Source organism: Schistocerca americana, chromosome 1 (genome assembly GCF_021461395.2).
Source record: "Schistocerca americana isolate TAMUIC-IGC-003095 chromosome 1, iqSchAmer2.1, whole genome shotgun sequence".
Classification (NCBI taxonomy): domain Eukaryota; kingdom Metazoa; phylum Arthropoda; class Insecta; order Orthoptera; family Acrididae; genus Schistocerca; species Schistocerca americana.
In genome coordinates, this window is record NC_060119.1 from 943,582,913 (window position 1) to 943,609,591 (window position 26,679).

Genomic DNA, 26,679 nt, shown 5'->3' on the forward strand with positions numbered 1-26,679 from the left:
GGATTTGGATATCATTTATTTTCTCTCGTTGTCAACGGAAGTGTGTTTTTTTTTCGTTTGACACTAAATTTGCCAAGTCAAATTATGTAAAACACAAGAAAAAGTAATGGAGAATGTTTCAACACGATTCTCTAAACGTCTATATTTCATCAGTCGGAGAGTGTAGCCATAGAGATTTATTTATGAGTGAAATAGAAATTGGCATTCGGAGGTAATGAATTAGGAACAAATGCATGATATGGTGAGGTCGTGGAGAAACTGGAAAATAGTAAGGAAAATTAGTTAATTGAAGGAAGATTGTGAGGTGAGAAGGAAAGCTGTTTGGTAGACGTAATAAGTGAATGTTGTAAGAAAAGAAATAAATATATTTTTATGTAAGAAAATAACATACAATAAATAGCTTATATTTAGTGGCAATGGATACGCTATCTTGAAGCAGTGTCCATTAGACGAAAGCCCTTTCCTTGCGTATTGTCCTCGTCAGGCAGCAAGATAAGACAATGACCACGACCTGCAACAAAAATTATCGAAAATTAGCGACTGAATGTCGTTACCACAAGAAATATCTGGTTATATCAACCTTGCATCAAAACCTTTTAGTTATTCTCCATCATTATATTAGACACCACTTTCCTAGTCTCGCGATTACAAAGTTATTAGTAAACAGTCATTGGTACCACAATCCTTTTCATTCTTTCTATGAGCTCTTTAATTCAAAGCAAGGAGCTTCACGTCTGTAGCTAAATTTTCAACATACATATTAGTAAATATCAGTTTAGATACAGATAAGTAGATCAGTTGCTCTTTAGCCGCGCAGCGGTGCAATAGCTTGCGCCACACTAATGCTGCCTTCTGGTTAGAATATCGATAATTGTTATTGCTTACGTAATATCAGATAATACACGTTCGCCCACATGTGATGACTACAGTCTTCGTATGTTTTTTAACATTTACATATTCGTAAAAACATTTGGCAGATGAAAACTGTTTGCCATGCCGGTCTTCAAACACGGAACATTGCCCTTCGCAGCAGTACGAGCTTTCTTTATAGATTCACTCCTTCCAGTAACTCTTCTACTTTCCCACAGAAGCTCTTGTGCGATATTTATGTATCAAAAGAAGAAGGTTAAGTTACTGTTTACATCATTCCTTATAACGTTGAAAGGGATTTGCACTTCCATAACCAAGATAGAGAATGTAGGTTTCGAGCACAGCATTGTATGGCAGTAAAACATATACTGTGGGAAAACGGGAACAGAAGAGAATCGAAGCATTAGAGATGTGGCGCTGCAGACGAACGTTGAAAATTAGGTGGACTGATAAGGTAAGGAATGAAGAGGTTCTGCGCAGACTCGGAGAGGAAAGGAATATGTTGAAAACGCTGACAAGCAGAAGGGACAAGATTATAGGACATCTGTTAAGATATTAGCGAATGACTTCTATGGTACTAGAGGGAGCTGTATGGAGGAAGACAGAGATTGGAATACATCCAGGAAATAATTGAGGACGTAAGTTGTAAGTGCTACTCTGAGATGAAGAGATTGGGACAGGAGTGGAATTCGTGGTAGGCCGCATCAAACCCGTCTGAAGACTGACGAAAAAAAAAAAAAAAAAAAAAAAAAAAAAAAAAAGGTGCCAAGACAAGTAGAAAAATATTCCTGCAGCAGTAAATGACTTGGTTCTGGAATTTATTTTTGTTGTCTGGGGATTCACACAATTCATCAATATGAGGCTTCGCTTAGTCCCTGGAAAGTTACTTCAAATAGAAATTCTATTTGAAATAACTTTCCAGGGACTAAGAGAGGCCTCTTACTCTTGAAACGGCTGCAAGTAAAAGTACTGTCACTCGTTTTCATCAAACGAAGTTCTGTTAATGCAGTAATACAGAAAATTATCTCTAAAATACTCGGAACTGAAATTATTGTACCCTTTCGTTCAGGAATGAACAACTTGAGGCGTACCTCTTCTTACCAAGATAATGGAGCTAGATTTTTCTATTACCTTATTAATGTACACTTTGTACTGTAGTTTATTATTCGTTTGTGTGCTGAAGAATTTAAAGATGGAACTTCATTTGACGTCTGATTGTTAGCGTGATATACACTCTAATGGTAAAAAAATGGCAACACCAAGAAGGAGTAGCGCTTCATAACCGAAAGTTGGTAGGCGTGTTTCTGCATCTGAAGGGCGATGTCAATTCAAATTTCGCACCAGTCGCGTAAGAATGGCGCTAATACCGCCACTAAGAGGATATAAATCAGGTTTGCTTTAAATACTGGCTGTAACTGTCGTAATTGTTAGTTACAAGTGAGATTAGACTTGGTTAGCCGATGTCAGCCAAGAATGCCTTTAAGGTGACAAAGACGCCATTATCGACATCTCACTGAGTTTAAACGAGGTCGCTTAATAGGGCTAAAAAAGCACTCCGTCTTCAGGCCACGAGTGGCCTACCGGGACCATCCGACCGCCGTGTCATCCTCAGAGGAGGATGCAGATAGGAGGGGCGTGGGGTCAGCACACAGCTCTCCCGGTCGTTATGATGGTATTCTTGACCGAAGCCGCTACTATTCGGTTGAGTAGCTCCTCAATTGGCATCACGAGGCTAAGTGCACCCCGAAAAATGGCGACAGCGCATGGCGACCTGGAGGGTCACCCATCCAAGTGCCGTCCACGCCCGACAGCGCTTATGTGATCTCACGGGAACCGGTGTATCCACCGCGGCAAGGCCGTTGCCCTAATAGGTCTAGAAAATGGATAATTCTTCTGCGATAATGCAGGAAGACTTTATAGGAATGTTGCCACTGTACATGATAGCTGGCAAAGATGGTCACGAGGAAGTACGGTTGCAAGGATACCGTACTCCGGGCGGCCACGTGGCAGTAGCGAGAGAAAAAACCATAGCGTTCGGCGTATGGTTCTGGTGCATCGTATTGCATCTGCAGCAGCAACTTGAACAGCGGTTGTCACCACAGTGACACAACGAACTGCTACAAATCGGTTACTTCAAGGACAGCCCCAGCCAGACACCCTGTAGCATGCATTCCACTGACTCCGAACCACCGCCATTTGCGACTACAATGGTTTCAAGTGAGAGCTCATTGGAGGGCCGGGTGGAGGCCTGTTGTGTTTTTGATGAACGGTGGTTCTGCATCGGTGTCAGTGATGGCCGTTTGTTAGTTAGAAGAAAGGCAGTAGAGGACCTGCAACCAATCTGTCTGTGTGCTAAACACACTAGGCCTGCACCTGGAGTTGTTGTCTGGAGTGCGATTTTATATGACAGGAGAAGCACTCTCGTGGTTATCCAACGTACCCTGATTGAAAAACTACACATCAGTCTGGTGATGCGAGCTGTTGTGCTGCCATTCATGAACAGCATTGCAGGGAGTGTTTTCCAATGGGATAGCGTTCACCCAACATTCTCTACAGTGGGTCGACATGTTCCCTAGGCCTGCTCGGTCACTAGATCTGTTTCCAATAGAGCACATATGGGACATCACCAGACGATAACTTAAGCGTCATGCACAAACTACATTAACCATTCCTGTATTGACCGACTTAATGCAGCAGGCATGGAACTCCAGCCCACAAACTGACATCCAGCAACCTTACAACACAATGCATGCACGTTTGCTTGCTTTCATTCAAACGTCTAGCTGTTATTCCGGTTATTAATGTACCAGCACTTCATATTAGCAATGGATTACCTCTCGCTTACATTACCCTGTGATCTTACAGTGTTAATCACTTAAATATGCTACCTAGACAAATGAATTCCCGAAATTTCATTACTCCATATTAATTATTTTTGATATGGCGATTTTTTCCGTCGGTGTAATTACTGTAATTGGTAGTACATGTTACTGTCTGGGATTCTTCTCTTGGGTCCTTCTCACTAAATAACTACGGAATATCAGACCAGCTGTGTGGCTGGATTGAAGAGTTTTTAGCAAACAGAACACAGCATGTTGTTCTCAATGGAGAGACGTCTACAGACGTTAAAGTAACCTCTGGCGCGCAACAGGGGAGTGTTGTGGGACCATTTCTTTTCACAATATATATAAATGACCTAGTAGACAGTGTCGGAAGTTCCATGCCCCGTTTCGCGGATGATGCTGTAGTAAACAGAGAAGTTGCAGCATTAGAAAATTACAGCGAAATGCAGGAAGATCTGCAGCGGATAGGCACTTGGTGCATGGAGTGGCAACTGACCTTAAACATAAACAAATGTAATGTATTGCGAATACATAGAAAGAAGGATCCTTTATTGTATGATTATATGCTAGCGGAACAAACACTGGTAGCAGTTACTTCTGTAAAATATCTGGGAGTATGCGTGCGGAACGATTTGAAGTGAAATGATCATACAAAATTAATTGTTGGTAAGGCGGATGCCAGGTTGAGTTTCATTGGGAGGCTTCTTAGAAAATGTAGTCCATCAACAAAGGAGGTGGCTTACAAAACACTCGTTCGACCTGTATTTGAGTATTGCTCATCAGTGTGTGATTCGTACCAGGTGGGGTTGACAGAGGAGATACAGAAGATCCAAAGAAGAGCGGCGCGTTTCGTCACAGGGTTATTTGGTAAGCGTGATAGCGTTACGGAGATGTTTAGCAAACTCAAGTGGCAGACTGCAAAAGAGGCGCTCTGCATCGCGGTGTAGCTTGCTGTCCAGGTTTCGAGAGGGTGTGTTTTTGGGTGAGGTATCGAATATATTGCTTCCCCCTACTTATACCTCCCAAGGAGATCACGAATGCAAAATTAGAGAGATTCGAGCGCGCACGGAGGCTTTCCGGCAGTCGTTCTTCCCGCGAACCATACGCGACTGGAACAGAAAAGGGAGGTAATGACAGTGGCACGTAAAGTGCCCTCACACACCGTTGGGTGGCTTGCGGAGTATAAATGTAGATGTAGATGTAAATACATGTATTAACGGATTTTGCATATTTGTCGTTTTGAAAACACTAATGTCTTTACTGAATCGTCTGCACTAGAAAAGAAAATTAACATGAGCATGAAACCTGGAAGAAGGGAAGCAATGTTAGAACTTCACCCGAAGTTAAGGGTCAATCGTGATGGAGTAGTGAAGGACGGAGAAAGAAGGTACGAATTCATTGAATGCATCATCCCGATCTCATTCGGATTAGTCACAGAACAGATAAATCAGTCTGGCCGAAGGGGATCTGAAACATTGTCCTCCTGAATACTATTTTAGCTACTTAGCTACTAAATCGGATGAGTCTGGTTGCCAGGGGAGCGCGGTAAAGGAAAATTCATCCTGGTCTTCTTCGAACCAAACACATACACTGTGAGCTATGTAACACATCGCATTGTCCTGCTGGTGGATGCCATCGTGCTGAGGGAGGAAATATATACTGTGTGATCAAAAAGTCAGTATAAATTTGAAAACTTATGAAACCACGGAATAACGTAGATAGAGAGGTAAAAACTGACACACATGCTTGGAATGACATGGGTTTTTATTAGAACCACCCCATATTGCTCGACGCGTGGAAGATCTCTTGCGGGCATCGTTTGGTGATGATCGTGTGCTCAGCCGCCACTTTCGTCATGCTTGGCCTCCCAGGTCCCCAGACCTCAGTCCGTGCGATTATTGGCTTTGGGGTTACTTGAAGTCGCAAGTGTATCGTGATAGACCGACATCTCTAGGGATGCTGAAAGACAACATCCGACGCCAATGCCTCACCATAACTCCTGACATGTTTTACAGTGCTGTTCACAACATTATTCCTCGACTACAGCTATTGTTGAGGAATTATGGTGGACATATTGAGCATTTCCTGTAAAGAACATCATCATGCCTTGCCTTACTCTGTTATGCTAGTTATTGCTATTCTGATCAGATGAAGCGCCATCTGTCCGACATTTTTAGAACTTTGGTATTTTTTTTTTTTTGATTCTAATAAAATCCCATGGCATTCCAATCATGTGTGTCAATTTGTACCTCTCTATCTACATTACTTCGTGATTTATTCAGTTTTCAAATTTATACTGACATCTTGTTCACACGGTACATAAAATTCTGCATGTCGGGGTGGATACGGTCCCCGAGGATAGATGCTTACTTGTGTTGATCCATTGCGCCCTACAGAATGGCGAGATCAAGTGGGGAATGCTACCAAAACATTCCCCAGACGATAACGCTCCCTCCTGGTTGCAGGGTGTTCGCGTTCAGACATTTCACACCGTACACATCGACGGTCATCTGTCCAATAGAGCATAAATCGTGATACATGTGAAAAACCACCTGTCACTACACAGTGGACGTGCAGTTGCGGTATTGGGGGGCCTATTACAGCATTCGTCGCCGATGAACAGCAGTCAGAAAGGCTACATGAACCGGGTGCCTGCTGCGGGGGCCCATTAGGAGCAACGTCCTCTGAAAGGTCGTTGAGGAGACACGGTTGGAAGCCCCTCGGTCCATCTGAGCGGTCAGTTGCTCAACAGTTGCATGTCTACTCACTCGTACATATCTCCACAACTGTCGTTCACCTCTGTCACCTGTGGCCTGTAATAGTAATAATGAGCGTATGGCATTGGTGGCCGGGAGACCCCTCGCGGGGCGGTTCCGGCGCCGCTCCACAAGTCCTTTAACGCCACTACGGCGACTTGCGAGGGAACAACACCCAGTCATCTTGAGGCAGAGAAAATCCCTGACCGCGCCGGGAATCGAACCCAGGACCCCGAGCGCGGGAAGCGAGAACGCTACCGCAAGACCACGAGCCGCAGACACCCATGGCCTGTAGTGCACCGCAACAGTCTTGGCGCCGATTTTGGATAGCGCAATTAAAAGCCATGTACGATATGCCGGGTGATCAAAAAATCAGCATAAATTTGAAAACTGAATAAATCACGGAATAATGTAGATAGAGAGGTACAAATTGACACACATGCTTGGAATGACATGGGGTTTTATTAGAACCGAAAAAATACAAAAGTTCAACAAATGTCCGACAGATGGCGCTTCAGCTGATCAGAATAGCAATAATTAGCATAACTAAGTAAGACAAATCAAAGTTGATGTCCTTTACAGGAAATGCTCAATGTGTCCGCCACCATTCCTCAACAATAGCTGTAGTCGAGGAATAATGTTGTGAACAGCACTGTAAAGCATGTCCGGAGCTATGGTGAGGCACTGGCGTCGGATGTTGCCTTTCAGCGTCCCTAGAGATGTCGGTCGATCACGATACATTTGTGACTTCAGGTAACCCCAAAGCCAATAATCGCACGGACTCAAGTCTGGGGACCTGGGAGACCAGGCATGACGAAAGTGGCGGCTGAGCACACGATCATCACCAAAAGATGAGCGCAAGAGATCTGTCCGACATTTTGTGAACTTTGTTTTTTTTTTTGGATCTAATAAAACCCCATGTCATCCCAAGCATGTGTGTCAATTTTTACCTCTCTATCTACATTAGTTTTCAAATTTATACTGACTTTTTGATCACCCAGTACTTTAACCATGGCGGCACTTGAAGAATTTAGATTAGACACTTAGCCTTTTCGGAAATGCTTCCACCCTTCCCCCGAAAGCTAGTCATTTTGGCCTTTTGGACGTCAGACAAATCTCTCCGTTTCCGCATTACGACAACAACTTCACTGTTTTCCGCGTCCCCCTGGCAAGCTTTCTATACCCTTCACTGCTAGTGTTGCCACCTGCCGCCCGTGAGTGGTTATTGCACACTGACGTCGTGCAAAGGCGGTAGTCACATTAATGTGACTGGACCGTGTATGTATAATCAATAAAAGTTTTTCGTGTATGTATTAATGTAATGGATGAAAATGGGACTAAATATTGTACTGCACTGTTGAGGGTCATTCCGAACGTGAATTTAGTAGAGTGAGAGGGATGTAAGTGACATATTTGCAGGGAGAAGGCTGCAAGTGGTAACTAGAGTATTAGTAAATGCATTACTGAGCACAACATTTGAATTTTACTGTCTTATATTGTGTGTATAACTTTATTAATAACTACTGCATTGATGGTACGATGGTTACTATTGGCAATGTAACAAATGAACATAGAATTTTGAATTTGATGCAAAGTTTGAACCTGATTTTCCCAGAATCGTGATTCTGTTAGTTACACTCCTTCGCTTTCAACCGTATCAATCATTCGTTGGCACTGGAAAGTACACTGTGTGCGGTGCAGATAAGAGATAAAACCTTATCTTTGTAAACGGCGATACGATTATATTTCGTTCAAACCCATCAAAATCCGATATGTAGCTTATAAAACAACTATCTTGTCAAGGTCTTTACCGTTGAGAACAGGTATAAAGTTTCAGGCGGTAATTCAGCCGACCCACCACGAGAAGGGAAAATCTCAATTGTAAATATCTTCCTGCTACATAATGTTTTGTCGGGCCTCGGAAATAAATCACCGAATCTGTGACCAACAACGCCATTTCTCCTTCAATATAAGTGACTTCATTATTCGTGGATTTAACTGTTAACGAAATTAATTTTATAGAAATATATTTAGTTGCATAAGTTGAATACCGTCTTTTGTAACTTGTATATCTGCAAGTGTGAAAAAAGAGGTCGAAAAGCAAAGAAGACAGAATGTACATGTTTAGTATCCGCAAACAAAGGGAGAATATAAGAGATTAATTTGAAATATTTAGTAATGATTAGTTTCCTAAAAACGAGCGAATCTTCAATTTGCTTTTTGTAAAAGCAACTAGATATGGTAGCGTAATTTTGATTTGCAGTCACAATACTTTCCAGAACTTTTTTAATCTTTAAAATTGCACTTCAGAAACACGAAAGAAATTGAGTGCAAAATTTTAATTAATTCAAAATATGGTTTCAATCTAACATGTAACATTTAATTCTAAATTTAAGTAAGAACATTCATTAAAAATTGCAGCAGTGATGATTTTATTAGGTATCTGAATGACTGTGACATACGGCACATATTCGAGTTTGAGATATATTTGACTTTTTTAAGTAATTTCCACAAAATAAAAGTATGAAACTAGTTACTTATTAGCTAATTATTAAACAGGAGACACATTTCTTGTAAATTTCAGCATTTTTCAATGAAAAGCATTGAGTTAAAAGTTGTTAGTGTAATCCCCGTCCACACCCTTCTCCCACCTTTCGCCCCCTCTAAGTGATGTAAAAGAAGAGATTGCAGACATCCGCTAGATAGATGGATTCTGAACGTTACAGTGACATAGTGTGCGTCAGTCAGTAGGAGTTCGGTGACGTAAGTACGACCCACTAGCCATTGCACTTGTTTGGATGAGTAACAAAACGTGAGCTTGCACTGTCATGGAAATTCACTGAATTCAGTTATTCAAATGTCTCGCTGTTTGTGTCAATGTACAGTGGCTCATTTTCGTTGGTGTTTTTCTCTTCTTATGGTTCCGCGCCCCAACCTGTAAAAACGGAACCCTCACAGGATTGCTTTGTTGTTCGTCTGTTTGTCTGTCCGACTGTTAAGAACCCTTTTTCTCAGGAACGGGTGGACATAGGAAGCTGAAATACATGTCACGTATTAAGCTCTATGGCTCCTTGGAGGTGGAAAAATTTTAAGCTTCTAAGTCACTTCAGGCCAAAGATACGGCCATTTATGTCACATATTTTGACACTCAAAAACTCACTCATCAAAGCCTTTAGGCTGCTTCCCGTTGAGTTAGAATCGTGAGATTTCGTAAGAAGTTAAGCTTCACAGTAGAAGTTAAGGAAAAATTCGGAAACTGTTGATATGTAATCATATAACACGAAAAAATATTTTTTGTCATTTTCATCCGTCTGTCCGTCTGTTAAGAACCTTTTCCTCTGGGACAGTATGGCGTATCAAGTTCCAGTTGATGTCACATACTAAGGTCTATGGGGACTTGGCGGTGTAAAAATATTAAGTTTCTAATTCAATGCAATGAGCCCATTCGGCCGTTTCTGTGTCATAATTTTGATACTCGCAAACTCACTCATTCAAATGTGCAGGGTACTTCCTGTTGACCTAGAAACATGAAATCCTGCAAGAAGCAGGTTTTCACAGTACAGGCAACGTGAAAAAATGGAAACTTGTTAAATGGCAATTACATCACGCAAAAATATCTTTCGCCGTTTGAACATGTATTGCATTCGTCATCCATCAAAAACATAATAGGCGAGTATTACTGCATGCAAAAATCAAATGTTAGTTGTAGTCATGTTTCAGTAAGTAATTAAAATGTTTTATTAAATATTCTCCCTCTACATGTATAAACTGAAGTCCGCCGTTCGCTTCCTTTGGTATGTCCGGGCTTGTCTAATAAAGTAGTGTAGAGATTTGGTAAGGTCTTGGAATTCCCGGGACAATTATCTTGCCAGTATCGATATCGATTAAAGCAAAATTCGTTGAAATTCTCGATTCCTAGGATGAATAAACTACATAAATATTAGATTAAGTTTGTACGAAACCCTCAGTGCTCGAGTCCTACTCGCATCTGGCCAGTTTTTTCCTGTATGACGATGCAAATTCTGTGTTTTTCACGCCTCCATTATGCGCCGATTTGTACTGGGTCGTAAGCTGCGTATTTCACCACAATGTTGTCCAGCGCCTTGTCTAAATACTGCGAAGTTATGTTACCTCTACTACTCCGACACCGATGGTGACACCGCCGATGAGAGTGCCGACGGACTCAATGAAGTCGGCCAGGGCGACCGAGCAGCCAGTCGTGAAGTGTTGGCCGGGGCTCTTGGAGCAGGACGACCCGGCCGCGCAGCACGACGGCGGCAGGTCCTCCGTCGGGTAGTCCTTGTAGCTGTCTGCGCCGCAGCACTCCAGCTGAAAGTGTCACCCACATCACAGCTCCACAAATTATCATCTTCATGCCGAGATGTGAGGCGTTGTTCATGCCGTAAAACAGCAGATACTTCAATTGTGAGGGCGACAAATATGTCGATAAGTACTGTAAATTGGGGTGACTTCGCTCCTTCTAGGTGACTTTTATTAAAGACAGAGTTTTATACTTCTCTCAAAAACAGATGTATTGGTCGGTGCATAAGTTCCCAGAGTTTTTCCATAAGTTTAATAAACATAACAGATAAACATAACAGACACTCATCAATAATACACTGCTGGCCATTAAAATTGCTACACCAAGAAGAAATGCAGATCATAAACGGGTATTGATTGGACAAATATATTATACCAGAACTGACATGTGATTACATTTTCACGCAATTTGGGTGCATAGATCCTGAGAAATCAGTACCCAGAACAACCACCTCTGGCCGTAATAACGGCCTTGATACGTCTGGGCAATGAGTCAAACAGAGCTTGGATGGCGTGTATAGGTACAGCTGCCCATGCAGCTTCAACACCATACCACAGTTCATCAAGAGTAGTGACTGGCGTATTGTGACGAGCCAGTTGCTCGGCCACCATTGACCAGACGTTTTCAGTTGGTGAGAGATCTGGAGAATGTGCTGGCCAGGATAGCAGTGGAACATTTTCTGTATCCAGAAAGGCCCGTACAGGACCTGCAACATGCGGTCGTGCATTATCCTACTGAAATGTAGGGTCTCGCAGGGATCGAATGAAGGGTAGAGCCACGGGTCGTAACACATCTGAAATGTAACGTCCACTGTTCAAAGTGCCGTCAATGCGAACAAGAGGTGATCGAGACGTGTAACCAATAGCACCCCATACCATCACGCCGGGTGATACGCCAGTATGCCGATGACGAATACACGCTTCCAAGCCGCGCGGGATTAGCCGAGCGGTCTAAGAGGCTGCAGTCATGGACTGTGCGGCTGGTCCCGGCGGAGGTTCGAGTCCTCCCTCCCTTAGCATAATTTAGGTTAAGTAGGGTGTAAGCTTAGGGACTGATGACCTTAGCAGTTAAGTCCCATAAGATTTCACACACATCCAATGTGCGTTCACTGCGATGTCACCAAATACGGATGCGACAATCATGATGCTGTAAAAAGAACCTGGATTCATCCGAAAAAATGACGTTTTGCCATTCGTGCCCCCAGGTTCGTCGTTGAGTACACCATCGCAGGCGCTCCTGTCTGTGATGCAGCGTCAAGGGTAACCGCAGCCATCGTCTCCGAGCTGATAGTCCGTGCTGCTGGAAACGTCATCGAACTGTTCGTGCAGATGGTTGTTTTTTTGCATACGTCCCCATCTGTTGACTCAGGGATCGAGACGTCGCTGCACGATCCGTTACAGCGATGCCAGTCGTCTCGAATGCTAGTGTTACGAGGCCGTTGGGATCCAGCACGGCGTTTCGTGTTACCCTCCTGAACCCACCGATTCCATATTCTGCCAACCTTGTGTGAATGCTCTGGAAAGCTAATCATTTGCGTATCACAGCATCTTCTTCCTGTCGGTGAAATTTCGCGTCTGTAGCACGTCAGTTTCGTGGTGTAGCAATTTTAAAGGCCAGTAGTGTATATTCTCCATCACTGTTTACAACAGTCTTCCAACGCTGGGGTAATTTTTCCATTCTGCAACTATAGAAATTACGTGGTTTTGAGGCGAAGTACCCGTCGACCCCTGTTTGGGCTGTATTTTCATCCGGAACGGAAGTTCCTTGAAGGCTTTTCTATAGATATCGGATAAGGCTATAAGCAGAGGGCGCAAGATCAGGTGAATAAGGTGGGTACGAATGACTTCTACACCCAACTCCTGTATAGCGCTTTTTGTCAGTCAAGCAGAAGGTGGGCGGGCTTTATGGTGGAGTAACATCACTTCGTGCAGTCTTGACAATAAAAGTCACAGTGATGATTACGCCGCTGTTCCACCAGATGCATCACATTATCTTTTGCGCATGCGTGCAGCTCTTTGTAGGGGAGTTGCTGCTTTGGACTCAGCAGTTCCTTTTTTCCCTTACGTCAGCATAAAGACACCATTTCTCGTCACCAGAGACGATACGGGATAGGAATGGTCGATATCGTTCACGAGCCGATTGATGACGAGCAAGCAGAGATGGACATGTGGCCACCCCTTGATGTTTGTAATTTTGGCTTAGAGCATGCGGTACCCGTACACCCGATTTTGGAACCTTCCATCCTGTACGCAGTTTTTGGACAGTGGTGGAGGCTCACAGCTCATCCCAGTTGCTAGTTCTCGAGTGCACTGACGTGGATCAATGCGTTTAAACGATCTTCGTGAAACCCCGAAGGTCCTCCTGAAAGTGGAGAGTCAGTAATACCAAAACTATCTTCTTTAAAACTCGAAAAACATTTTCGTGCCTTGCTCTGTTCAGTGGCATTATTCCCACACACGGCAAAAATGTTTCTGGCTGCCTTCGCTGCTGTCACACCTCTGTTGAACTTGTCGGGAATGGTCCTCTGTCTCCACTAGGCACTCCATTTCCTGGCGTCCACAGCTCCACTCACTATCTCCAAACGACAAAATGGCAATATGATAACTCAAATAGCAACAGTAAACTACAAATAAAAAATGACAATCTATAAATAAACCAACAGCAATCGGAAAAGCAATATCCAAAACAAAAACGCCACAAACTTATGCACCAACCTAATAATTAACATAAAATAAAAGATATGAGCTAGCTACCTGAGCATTTCTCTCTAAACTGAGATACATAACGTAATTCAGATTACACTAATCCAAGACTTCGTCTTTGTTGCCCCGCGGGGTAGTCACGTTGTCTAGGGCGCCTTGTCACGGATCACGCGGCTTCCCCCGTCGGAGGTTCGACTCCTCCCTCGGGCATGGGTGTGTGTGTGTTGTCCTTAGTGTAAGTTAGTTTAAGTTAGATTAAGTAGTGTGTAAGCCTAGGGACCGGTGACCTTAGCAGTTTAGTCCCATAGAACTTACCACAAATTACCAAAATCTCCACTTTGTTCATATTAAATTATACCATTCGTTTAGGAACTGATGTCCTCACTGTTTACTGTCTTAATCCGTTCCCAACCAGTCAACCTATAGAATTTCTTCCATGACCAAATTACTCAAAAAGAAGTTCTGTTTTATTCAATAACTTATTTTAATTATTTAATTTTTCAAGACAGAACTATTTAGCTAAACAACTTAGTAGTTAAAGTTCAAAAAGCATAAGGTCAAAGTTCCCTAAGAGAATACCACAGCCAAGTTAGTGACTCTGGACGATACGACTGTGTTCAAGTTCCTCCAGTATTTCTCTGGACTGCACAAATAACAATGCAAACCTCACATAAGTTTGAATTTCTGTCGTCATAAACAGAGCCCATCTATCTCTTAAGCTGCAAAATTTTTAATGTCTGGGGCTTCAGCATATGTTGTTTCTATTTCCTCTGCAGCGCATTTATCGAAAATGTCATTTTTCTGCGTTTTAGTCTGAAGACGTTCCAATAAAACTTTTTATCAGTACTTAACTGGAACTATGTTCTTTGGGCTGCTGAAGTCTCGTAACAGACACAATATTGCAGATATTACTATACTTATCCAAATTCTGCGGGTGCATGTTTAACGAGTATAAAAGTTTTTAAATGTTTATTATAGTCTTCGATCACGTATTGAAACGTGTGTAAAATGCAGTAAGATAAGACGGACAGATAAATATAGCAATTGTGCAGTTATTATAAGAAATTTAAATTTATAAAAAAATACAATTTTTAACATTTCCATCCCACTTGGCCGTGTAACTTATTTAGTTTCAGAACATCTGCGGGACGGTCCATGTCACACCTAGACGACCAATGAACTGACTACGCACATGGTTCACAGAATGCTGATTGAAAAGAAAAACACAGAAACAGGAGATTTGTATGTCATTTTCTGTGGATCCCAACACCCGACTCTTTCTAGAGTTTGTACGAAGATGTCACTGTGTGAATTCGTTTTCCATTATATAGTTCAAAAGTTCATTTTCCATTTTTGCAATTTACTTTGAAGTGTGGTATGACTAACTTTACTCCGTTCGCAGAATAATTAGGCATCAATTGCAGTTTTACTCTCACTAACGAAAGGCGTTCACGTATGCGAATGTCTAGCAGTGATCTTATAAGGCATATTGTCAAGAGCTGGAGCGGAAATATTCAACTTCATTTGACAACTTACAGGCTGATCCGTTTAACACAAAGTCTGAACGACTGTGCAGCTTGCACCTTTCACACATACAAATTAGAAAAGGAGAATTTACGTAGCTGTTACTTTATTCTGATTGCCTTAACCACTTACCTCTGTTTGGAGAGCGTTTATGGCTTTTGATGCTTCAGTGTCTTCGCCATAGTTGGAGACAGCATTCCGGAGCCTGTCGCTCAGAATATTGCCGATGTCGTCGCGGTAAACGAATGCCGTGATGCCGACTGCAAGCTCCACTATAACGATCAGTACTACCAGAACTGCGTACTGAAAAAGATAACACGAAATGTCTTAGTATATATAAAACATTGTATTTCATGAATAATACTTACAAACCAACACTACTAGGTCAGCAGGTCAACTACTGAAAGCAGTCAGATGTATTTTCGTGTAAATACATTTCATAAATTTCAATAATTAGCAGACTAAAACGATTATTGTGTAATTGCTTGCTGCATGATTTATTCGGACAGGAGTAGGCGAAAGAGCATTTATTGACACCAACAAATCACCCAACAGATCGATCAATTAACTGAAACTCTTTGCGAAGTTTTGACTGAGATAAATTATCACTAATCACGCCAGGTTCCGTTGTAAGATCCCTTTATCATTATAAATAATTGTATACTGTCTTCGAAAAATTTTACCGAGCGAACGGATGGTTTTTCATAGAATCATTTCACGAAAGAACAATACGTACGAATGCGAAACATGGGTAGCTTCTGGTCGTTTCGGGTTGTTAGAGTAACACTTCGAATCTCTTACGGCAATCAGGGTATGAATTTACAGAATTTTCTTATGTAAATGAATTATTCTGAGCGTGAACTGCTGACCTTTCACGAAAGTATTTGTCTGAATGCAGGACGTAGTTGCGTGGCTTATTAGAAAGACAACACATCTGTTGTTTGGATACTTACAGTGTTGATCATGCAGTTGTTCTCCTTGATGGCACCACAGCAACCGAAGAAGCCAATGACGAGTAGGAGTCCCCCTACCGACGTCACAGCGATAGCGGGCACGTTGAACTTGGCGTCAAGGAAATAGTAAGTGCCGTCAAGCTGGACAAGGGCGATGATCCCAGGAATCAGGAGGGCTATGCCGCACAGCTGCAAACGTAGGCAAGTTATTTATCAGAGAAGTTATTTTTTAACATTGAATCAGTTATATAAAAAACTGGTATCTGACTGTGCAATATGTAGGTATGGTTTAATAAACTATCTACGCAGACTCAGCAGAAATACAAGTTAAACCAATTATTTATACTGACGACCATGTAATGACCGCTCCGAAATGTATTAGTTAAATAATGATATTTGCGTCTTAACAATAAGCAATACCCCTCCATTTACTTTTCCAATTTTGATAATATAATTTGATAGGAGAGTACAAAACTGAAGCACAACTGAAAGTGTTTCGAGGCTGTCGAAAATAAGATTTATGCTTGTCGCTTAACTCTAAATATTTCTAGAAGGTAAGACATGAGATTTTATCAGTTCTGTGTGTACTTAATATACTTATATTTAAAAGTGCTGAAACATTGGGTGTTACATACAGAAAATATTTCTCTTCAGTTCGCTTTTGGATAAAGCACTAACGTCCCATCGTCAACAAGCGTATAAGAAATCGAGTCCAGCTTCATCGGAACAAACGTAGTAAAGGAAAAAGTCAGTGGTCTTTCCGCAGGAAATTTACTAGCACCAACTCGTGATATTGTAAAGGTAGCGAGAAAATTGAATTCGGATGGTACAGTACTATGTAAACACAGGGCACTCAGTTTCATGCGAAGAATTTTGCGGAAAACAATGGAAAGTGCTCGAGAATACAAGGACACGGCAAATGTAGGACGCTAGAAGCAGTATTATCATCGAAAGAACGCACTGCGAGAGAACGGTCCTCTGAATACATCTGTACCCAAATTTCATCAGAGCATAGCAGGGGCTGTTTCGTCTGCTTCTCTTTCTGCTGACAAAGAGCAAATTATAAAACATATTGAACGTTCTTCACCGTGAGACAGTTCTTCCTATGTAGGATATCGTTTCGATGGGACTTAATAAAGTAATGATTTTCTGCAAAATATTTTGAGCAAGGCGCCAGTTTCGAAATATGAAATGAAATACATTCAAAAGTTTCGAGAAGCAAGCTGTAATGTAACTATTCTATTACTGATGATGAAATATTCACGGGTGACCAGCTCAGTGGTGGCATCGTCTTGTCGCAACGTTTGGATGAGTTTCCTACACACCATCTTCGCTTACGACAAGATGGCGCCACCTCTCGGCTTATCACCCGAGAAGATTTCATCATCGGAATACGCCTAGGAAACCTGCGATCACATATTCTGTTACTGCTACAAAGTCATACCGTAACGAGTCTTAATCGTTACTAAATTGATGTGTACTTACAAGAAAGTTGAGATCCGCCTTGAATGTACGCAAGGACCATAAGATCAACATTCTGTGACTTATAACCGAAGTTTGCGATAGTTATAATGGAAAAAAGTAAGTAAACCATTATTTCTTTCAAAAGTACTCATAACTACTAATAAATTTATTCCACTCTGAGATGTATGCGGTTGCCTACGGAACCATGATTGCATGCAGGCGTGCACCTCTTCGTCCTAAGCAAATCTGTGGCGACAGATGTCTTTCTTCAAGGCTGCAAAAACATGGAAACAGCTTGGAGTGAGATCAGGACTGTTTGGAGGATGTTTAAGGGCTTCCCATCAAAACATTTTCACCGTAGTCGAAACAACTTTAGAGCCACCTGAAAGTCAGTTTGCTTCGGACAAAGAGGTGCACCTGTGCATAAAATCACTGTTTCGAAGGCAACCGCAAACATTTGTCTCACAGTGGGATAAATGTATCAACATATATGGCGATTACTTTTGAAATAATAATAGGTTATAATCTATATTTCTTGTATAACGGCAACTGTGGAAAAAAAGGAGGCCTAAAAGGAGGAGGAGGAGATTAGTGTTTAACGTCCCGTCGACAACGAGGTCATTAGAGACGGAGCGCAAGCTCGGGTGAGGGAAGGATGGGGAAGGAAATCGGCCGTGCCCTTTCAAAGGAACCATCCCGGCATTTGCCTGAAGCGATTTAGGGAAATCACGGAAAACCTAAATCAGGATGGCCGGAGACGGGATTGAACCGTCGTCCTCCCGAATGCGAGTCCAGTGTGCTAACCACTGCGCCACCTCGCTCGGTAAAGGAGGCCTAAAATCCTCGCGCGAGATTTTCGTATTCTATCGCTTGCTAGGCGCAGACAGTTAGTTCTACAGAAAAAATGAATGGGACATTTTTGTAAGAAATCTAATGTAGTTAAATTTTGTAATGGGAGATGTTTTAGCTGGAGATAACGATTTCCGCGTTAAAAAAAAAATGCATTTAAAGGTCATTTTTGTAAATTTTCTTGAATAATTCGAGAACTACGGCCTCAAGAAAAAACGTACCGTGGAACAAAATGTATCTACATTAAATTTCCTACAAAAATGTCCCGTTCATTTTTTCTGTAGCACAAATAGTTTACGCATAGCGAGCGAGAGAATATAAAAATCTTGCACGTGATATTTGAAGGCTCTGCTGGTTGCATTAAACCCATAAGTAAGTGTAGCTGAATCACCCAGTTTATAAAATTAATATATACAATTATTATAGCTAAAAGGTTCCCCATGATACAGGACAACAGAAATTCGAGAAACCGGAGAGAGATTGGGTTGGGTTGTTTTGGGGAAGGAGACCAGACAGCGAGGTCATCGGTCTCATCGGATTAGGGAAGGACGGGGAAGGAAGTTGGCCGTGCCCTTTGAAAGGAACCATCCCGGCATTTGCCTGGAGCGATTTAGGGAAATCACGGAAAACCTAAATCAGGATGGCCGGACGCGGGATTGAACCGTCGTCCTCCCGAATGCGAGTCCAGTGTTTAACCACTGCGCCACCTCGCTCGGTAAACCGGAGAGAGAGAGACCTATTCTTGCAGAATTTGGAAAGCTTCTATAAATGACTGAAACAACGTTTAACCAGAAGCCAGCACTCTTTGTCTGTGAGCGGTGCGTTTTGTGTATTCCCATATTTCAATTGTTAGCTTCGGGTTTAACGTGGCAGGAGCATACAACGAATGTGAACGTCGTATAAAACTGCCAGAATCTAAAATTTCGGCTTGCAGTCATATAATAGGTTCGCACAGATAGGAAGAAGGAACATCAAAGAAAAGAGGAATATGAGAGCATTATGTCCCTGAATTACGAGGTCATATGAGACGGCGCTCAAGTGTAAATTATCTAAAGACAATGAACGAAATGTCGAGCGGCCTTCTGCTAGAAACCACCCTAGCACTTGCAATAAAAGATTTAGAGAAACCACTGAAAAATTAAATCTGGATGGGCGGATGCGACTGGAATTCCGTTTTTTCCGAATGTGAGTCCAGAACCTCAAGCACTGAGCCATCCCTCTCTGTGGCAGGAACATCGAGGTCTTGATGCACGCAGGTGTTGTGCTACTCGCTGGAAGTTGGTTTCCGACGAGAAGTGGAGAAAGTTTTCTCACTATTCGCCATTTTCATTCGTGAATCAGCTAACTGCCTTGCTACGTTGGTAACACCGTTTCCCTCCCGATCACCGATATTAAGTAACGTGGGACACGACTTATACTTGGATGGGTAACCGTACGAGGAAAGGTGGGTGCTCTTGGATTTAAGGATCTGCAAGTCGCCGAAGTGACGTCCAGTTGAAAGACTTGGACCAGGCCGTGGTGCCACACGACACATTTCTTTAAATATTTTATCGTTGGAATGACAACGTTAGAGAGACATGAAATGCGATAGGAATGTGGCTTACTGCAATGGCATTACATGAAATGGAGACAGTCGCCCTGTTGCTATGCAATAGCTGAAATATCTGGACCCACTTAGTGTAATGCGTCTTAGTTTCCTGTTGACACGAAGAGAGACAGTGAAGCAGTATCCATCATTCGTTCTACAATAATTCGGACTGTGAAATTATTAGAAAATACAACATACACTTCAAGAAAAGTCTCGGGAGGATGTGTTTCATGTGACACAGAATTATCGGAGACACCCCTATAAGTCAAGATACGAGTATTACAACACAGCCCACCGCGAGACTGAATAGGAACTGGTGGCATTGCGTGCACGTGAAGTGGCAAGGAAAGTATGTAGTCAAGGCAATGACGACTTGGGGATCATTCTATCGTCGATAAGGGCCGCAAATCGGGAAACCTGCTTTGACAAGGGGCAGGTTGTTATGGCCCGGCGCCTGGGACGAGCATCTCGGAAATGGCGAAACAGGCTGACTGTTCGCGTGCTACTGTCGTGTACGACTATGCAAAGTGGTCGAAATACAGTGAAACTACGAGTAGGTGATAAAGTGTTGGACGTTCACATCTTGTCACAGAGCGCTTTCCCGCTTTTTAAAATATAATAAGCGATGATCGGTTGTAGATCTGACGACAGAATACAGTTCTGGTGCAGACGCAAGTACTTCAGAGCACACTGTTTAGGGCATATTAGTGAACACGAAGCTATGTGACAGACAAACCCTACGTGTTCGATATTGACCCAATGACATCGTCAATTACGACTGAAGTGGGCACGGGATCAGTGACTATGTGGTGCCTGGTTCGATGAACCACATTTCTTGCTACACCAGGTAGGCAGGCGGGCGGCTGCTCGAAACAAGCACCGCGCTACGTATACAGGTCAGATAGGGTGGGTGGCCGGATGGAGGCATATACTATGGGACACACTGACCGGGGTTACCATTGGACTCTGGCACCAACTGACGGCACCACGAAGGCAGTGGCATCTTTCAGCAGATTAACCGCCCTGTCACAAGGCAAGAATCGTGCTACAGTAGTTTGAGGAGTGAACTCACGTTGACGTCTTGGTCGCCAAACTTGCCCGATCTGAACCCGATGGGACGCACCTGAATTACTTCTGCAACGCATCCTCATGTCCACAAACCATTGGTTTATAATTAACAGACATTCCGCGGCCTGTACATATACGTCCGGTGCCACACATGTCCGGAAAATTACCAAGGACTTTTGAATACTTGCTACGCAGAATCGGTGCTTTATTGCGTTCAAAGTGAGAACCATCAGCATAAAGTTTCGTGGCATCAATGAATGTGAGACTATGAAGTTGATACCCACTGCCAGAGAATAGGAATAAGACAAGTGCGCAGCCATCGTTCATTACGAGTACTGACCTCGAAAACAGACTATAGATCAGATCATTAGCGCAGCGATTTGCAACTGTAGAGCAGAATCAATTGCGAACTGTTTTCACAAACGCATCAACTTCCTTTTTTATCAAGAGTTGAAATCTCATTGAAAGATCATTGTTTCTACACACAGGTGACAAAAGTTGTGTGATACTTCCCAATATAGTGTGGGACCTCCATTCTCCCGCCGTGGTACAGCACTTCAGCGTGGCATGGACTCAGTAAGTCGTTGGAGGTCCCCTGCGAAAAAACTGAGTTATACTGTGTCTGTGTGGACAAATCATTCGGCCGAATTTTCCAGGATGTTCTTCAAACCAACAAAAATTCCATCGTTGTTCTGGAACATGAATCCATGAATGGTTACATGCGGTCTCCAAGTAGCTGAACATAACCACTTCCAGTCAATGATCGGTTCAGTTTAACCAGAGGATCCAATACCTCCCACGTAAACACAGCCCACACCATTATGGAGCCACTGCCAGCTTTGCACAGTGCCTTGTTGACTACCTCGGTTCATGGCTCTGTTAAGTCTGTGCCACACTCGAACACCACCATCAGCTCTTACTAATTAAAATTGGGACTCATCTGACCAGGCCATGTGCTGTCAGCAAAAGCATTCGTGTCGGTCGTCTGTTGCCATAGCTCATTAATACCAAATTTCGCTACACTGTGCTAACGGATACGTTCGTCGTGCGTCCCACATTGATTTTTGCTATTATTTTACGCAATGTTGCTTTTCTGTTAGCACTGACGTCTCTACGCAAATGCCTCTGTTCTCGGTCGTCTGGTGAAGGCCTTCGAGCACTGCGTTGTTCGTGGTGAGAGGCAATGCCTTAAATTTGCTATTCTCGACGCACTCACTGTGGATCTCGGACTACTGAAGTCCCTAACGATTTCTCATATGGAACGTGCGATGCGTCTAGCTCCAACTACCAGTCCGCCTTTAAAGTCTTTTAATTCCTATCGTACGGCCATAATCAAGCCGGAAACCTTTTCACAAGAATCACCTGAGCACAAATGGCAGATCCGCCATTGCACTGCCATTTTATACCTTTCTTACGCGATACTACTTCTATTTGTATATGTGCATATCGCTATCCCATGACTTAAGTCACCTCAGTGTATATTGCAGATATCGTTTAGTAAGATGTGATCGACTATAGTCATTTCAGCCATTTTTTTGTCCGTGTTATGGGACCTATGAGGCTGTTTTTTGGCCTAGTGTAAGACACTTAACTATATAGGTTACGGAAATACGACTGAATAGGGGAATTTGTGACTTCTTGATTAGAGCTAGCGAAATATCATCTATGTTTGACAGACTCAGTAACAACCTACCAAATCGAATCTGCAATCTTGTCGAGACGAATTCTGATCAACTGGAATGTGTCTATGTAAATTTCGAAAGTAAGCAGTAATTTACTAAAACCAAATTTAGAACTGTGACCACTATCAGTGAGCCCAGCTGGGTCTTCTACGGATACGATTTTTACATCTGTATTGGTACGAGTTCTGATTGCGTCCGCGTGTAAATCTGAGACGAATTTTGTGTAATTTCTACGTATTACTTAATGCTATCAAAGCTTATACGAAAGTGAGAAACCTGGGTTACAAAAAAAATGTTTTTTTAGAGATGTTAAATTAAGTAATTGAAAAACAGAGTCCTCTATTATTCGGAAAAAATGTTTTTATCTAATGTAAAATAGCGTTAATAAATTTGGAAGAGATAGAAACAAAAATCTTGCGAAAAATATTAGGTCCAATAAAGAACTAAGATGACGACTGGGTATTGAGTTCAGATAAGGAACTGCCGGCCGAAGTGGCCGAGCGGTTAAAGGCGCTACAGTCTGGAATCGCACGACCGCTACGGTCGCAGGTTCGAATCCTGCCTCGGGCATGGATGTGTGTGATGTCCTTAGGTTACTTAGGTTTAAGTAGTTCTCAGTTCTAGGGGACTTATGACCACAGCCGTTGAGTCCCATAGTGCTCAGAGCCATAAGGAACTATATTCATTTTGCCCTAAAACAACAACTGAGATAGAGGAAAGACGTGTTACGATCTCTAGATATATAGTGAGAGAATAAAGGAAGCTTAACAAAGGAGATCCACATAATCTTTCCAAAGCAGGAAAATATTCAAATAAAATGAGTGGCGATGCAAGACAAAAGAGGACTTAGAAGAAATGCAGTTTGAACAGGAGACCTTACACAAGAGAGAAAAATTTAGACCAGAATTGAAGAAATTCCGAGGTTTCCAGAAAGATAAAAAAAAAATTTAATCAAATGCCCAAATAAGAGGAATAGTGTTGATTCGGAGAAAATGAAAGAGTTTTGGGGAAGGATGAAGGAAAAGATTATAAATGGTTATCTTGACATGGTGCTTAATTGACCTGAAACGAAATATAAAAAAGTTATTTCCACTGGGTAATATTTGTCGAAAATGAAGGTGTCACACAAATCAAGCAACTATCCAGTTTCCCCCAGCAAGAGGGTAATTTAAGTTCGGTTTGATTCCTGTGGTCAAGAAATCTGTAAATTTTATTAGCGACTTCAAGGAAGTAATATCTTAAGCTTATGTTTTCGATCATAAATTTAATTTGTCAGAGAGACATTCAAATAAGAAAACTGATCTGATTTGTCGGGAAGATGCATAAATTTTGCCGGCCGGTGTGGCCGTGCGGTTCTACGCGCTTCAGTGTGAAACCGCGTGACCGCTACGGTCGCATGTTCGAATCCTGCCTCGGGCATGGATATATGTGATGTCCTTAGGTTAGTTAGGTTTAAGTAGTTCTAAGTTCTAGGGGACTGATGACCTCAGATGTTAAGTCCCATAGTACTCAGAGCCATTTGAACCATTTTTTTGCATCAATTTTACATGTGGCCGTTGTACTTTGCTGCCAGTAGTGGAGTACCACTTGCACGTTATACAACAACGTTCATGTTTGTCAAAAGACCCATTACAGATCCTGTTTCAGCTACGTTTCCAACAGGTGATTTAAACGTTCACGTTCGATATTCAAGAAGAATGGTTGTTCTAAGTGAGTGGGAAAGTGCTGAGCAAGTATAGTGTGGAAAATACCTTCGGAGCCACCAGGAAGATAAAAAAATGTTTAAGTTCAGCAAAAGATATACCACATCCTTTGGCTACACCGGGTATATATGTATAAAATTCCTTTAATTGTGGGCTGGTTTATATTGGTACCAACAAAAAGAAATGTTAACACCCGATTAGTTGAACAAAAGAGGAATTTCTGCCAGTGACATACGGATAAATTGACCGTTCCGGAACATGTTTACGAAGGAGGCGATCATAAAATAAAATTCAGTGAGATGAGCATCATATCGAAAACGTGACATTATCATGCGTGCATGTATAGAGAGGCTAATAAGATTTACAAATATCATAATTTTAATAGAAAAGAGGAAAGTGTTAAATTAGATAAAATTTGGATGTCAACGTTGCCTCGGAAGACTTACGGTCGATTACTTTCAATCGAGAAAGTTGGCATTACCAGGGATAATCTCGTAGCCTACTTCATGTGATGGACTATGGTGCCCTTTACACCGTCTAGCTATAACTCCCCCGAGTTATGGTTGCAGTTTGCTACTTTACCTCTGAAGATATCTCCCGCAGTCAGAGATGAATCGTCAGAAGAAAGTTTTGTATATCGACCAACGCCTATCAGCCCGTGAAAGCCCACATTATAAAATAATTATGTTTACAGTTACAACACGCAGGATTCGCTCTGCGGAATGCACTACTTACCACAATAAGGAAATTAAAGAAGAAGAGGAGGTACTTGACGGTGCTCATTGCGCAGTTCATGGTGGTGGTTCGGCTCCTTGTGCGACTGCTGTGAGAACTGCGTGTAGCCGTCTGTTGACGCGGTACTTATCCACGCAGCGGTGCGGCTCAGGTGACGCTCTTCCTTATCAGCCACTCGTGATCCGCGATAAGCTTTCGTGCCACTTGGGGACAGGATGTGACTAGAGGAGGCGCAGGCTCGCGGAACTGAGCGCGCGCGACCGGAAAAACGTGACTTATAATCTCTAGACGTCAGTTCTCGGAAAAATTCTCTTCGGAGTCAACAAGTTATAACGAGAACGACTGAAAGACTAGTGAAATCTGGAGGCTCAGCTAGATAACAGCATCCTAAATGACGTCGAAAACTACGCACTGCGCAGTAAACGACTAACAGCTACCTTTTGTATAAAGACGCCTGAGACGGCTATCCAAGTACTGAAGAAACAAAAGACTGCATAATTAAAGAATATCTACATAAGAACAGCACAATATCCCGCATCGAAAGTTGGAATGCTTGTTGTCAAATCCAAACAGCTTCTTGACAGAACCTCTCTATTATTTTAGCGACTGTGGGGCTCATCGAAAGGTGCAAACTGGAACAAAAGAGTTTAACAAATCTCAGTGTATGTTTGAAACCTCCATATACGTACCTCTAAAACCTAACGCAAAAACGTGGAAATTAATATACTGCTTGACAAATAAAGTGAAGCACCCGGAAGAGAGACAATATGAAGCTTCACGGATAGAACTGCTCTGTAACGCTATTTCAGTGATTACAAAATCGACTCAAATTTACGAAGAACCTGCCGTATGAACTCACTTACCAGCACAAATTTGAACCCCCACTGGCCTGGTTGCACGCATTGATTCGGTTGGGAAAGATGTCATAAAGTTGTTATATCTTTTCCCGACACAAAGTGGCCTATAACTGTTGTAAATAGTAATGGATACCCTGGATACGAATGTGTGACGGAGCTGACGTCCTAGATGGTGCCATACATATTTTATAGGGGCAGATTTGCTGATCTTTCTGGTTACAGGAATACCTCAGCATCAGGCAAATAGTTAATAGAGACATGTACTGCTCGTGGAGAAGTAAAAAATAGAAAATATCACTACGATCAGAACTAAACCACGAAGACTCAGGATGTTCATGACGTACCGTTTTGGTGTCAGAGTTCCCCCAGTCACCACCAGTCGTGACATGAAATCATACCCGATGGCCTCCCGCACATGACGTCAGGAGTAATATCTCACTGCCTCTCCAAAACACTGGAAGATTGGGTCTTCTCCCACGTTCACCGCCTCACTCGTCGAACGATGGTCATTCGGGATAGTCCAGAACTGTGATTCATCGCTCATCACATTGCGACGACATTCATCACCAGTTCCTTCTTACCGGTCACGGCAACACGCCAAACGCAGCCGTCCGTGTTGCATTGCTAACAGTAGTCTACTCATGGGACGGTAACTCCACAGTCCGGCTGCTGCTAGTCAATGGCGCACATCACACAGAGTGTCGTACGGTGTCCATTAGTAGTTCTCGGATGGCAGGTGCAGATGTCAAAGGGCTACGATGTGC

General features: G+C 42.5%; 1 protein-coding gene across 1 annotated transcript; it reads right to left on the minus strand.

Moving 5' to 3' along the window:
- Positions 1–387: 387 nt before the first annotated feature.
- Positions 388–25,174, minus strand: LOC124548118 (CD63 antigen-like). The gene is made up of 5 exons (XM_047125155.1): positions 25,059–25,174; positions 15,970–16,158; positions 15,149–15,319; positions 10,601–10,798; positions 388–511 (listed from the first exon to the last, which is right to left on the minus strand). The coding sequence occupies exons 1-5, from the start codon at positions 25,116–25,118 to the stop codon at positions 446–448; spliced, it is 684 nt and encodes a 227-aa protein (XP_046981111.1). The 5' UTR covers positions 25,119–25,174; the 3' UTR covers positions 388–445.
- Positions 25,175–26,679: the final 1,505 nt, after the last annotated feature.

Bases quoted from the DNA above. Each gene is read 5' to 3' on its own strand.
- LOC124548118 (XM_047125155.1), bottom strand. From the start codon at position 25,118: ATGAACTGCGCAATGAGCACCGTCAAGTACCTCCTCTTCTTCTTTAAT. The intron at 16,159-25,058 runs GTAAGTAGTGCA...CTACGTTTGCAG, and splicing joins TCTTTAATTTCCTTATTGTG to CTGTGCGGCATAGCCCTCCT. The intron at 512-10,600 runs GTAACATAACTT...TTTTTGTTGCAG, and splicing joins TCGGTGTCGGAGTAGTAGAG to GTCGTGGTCATTGTCTTATC.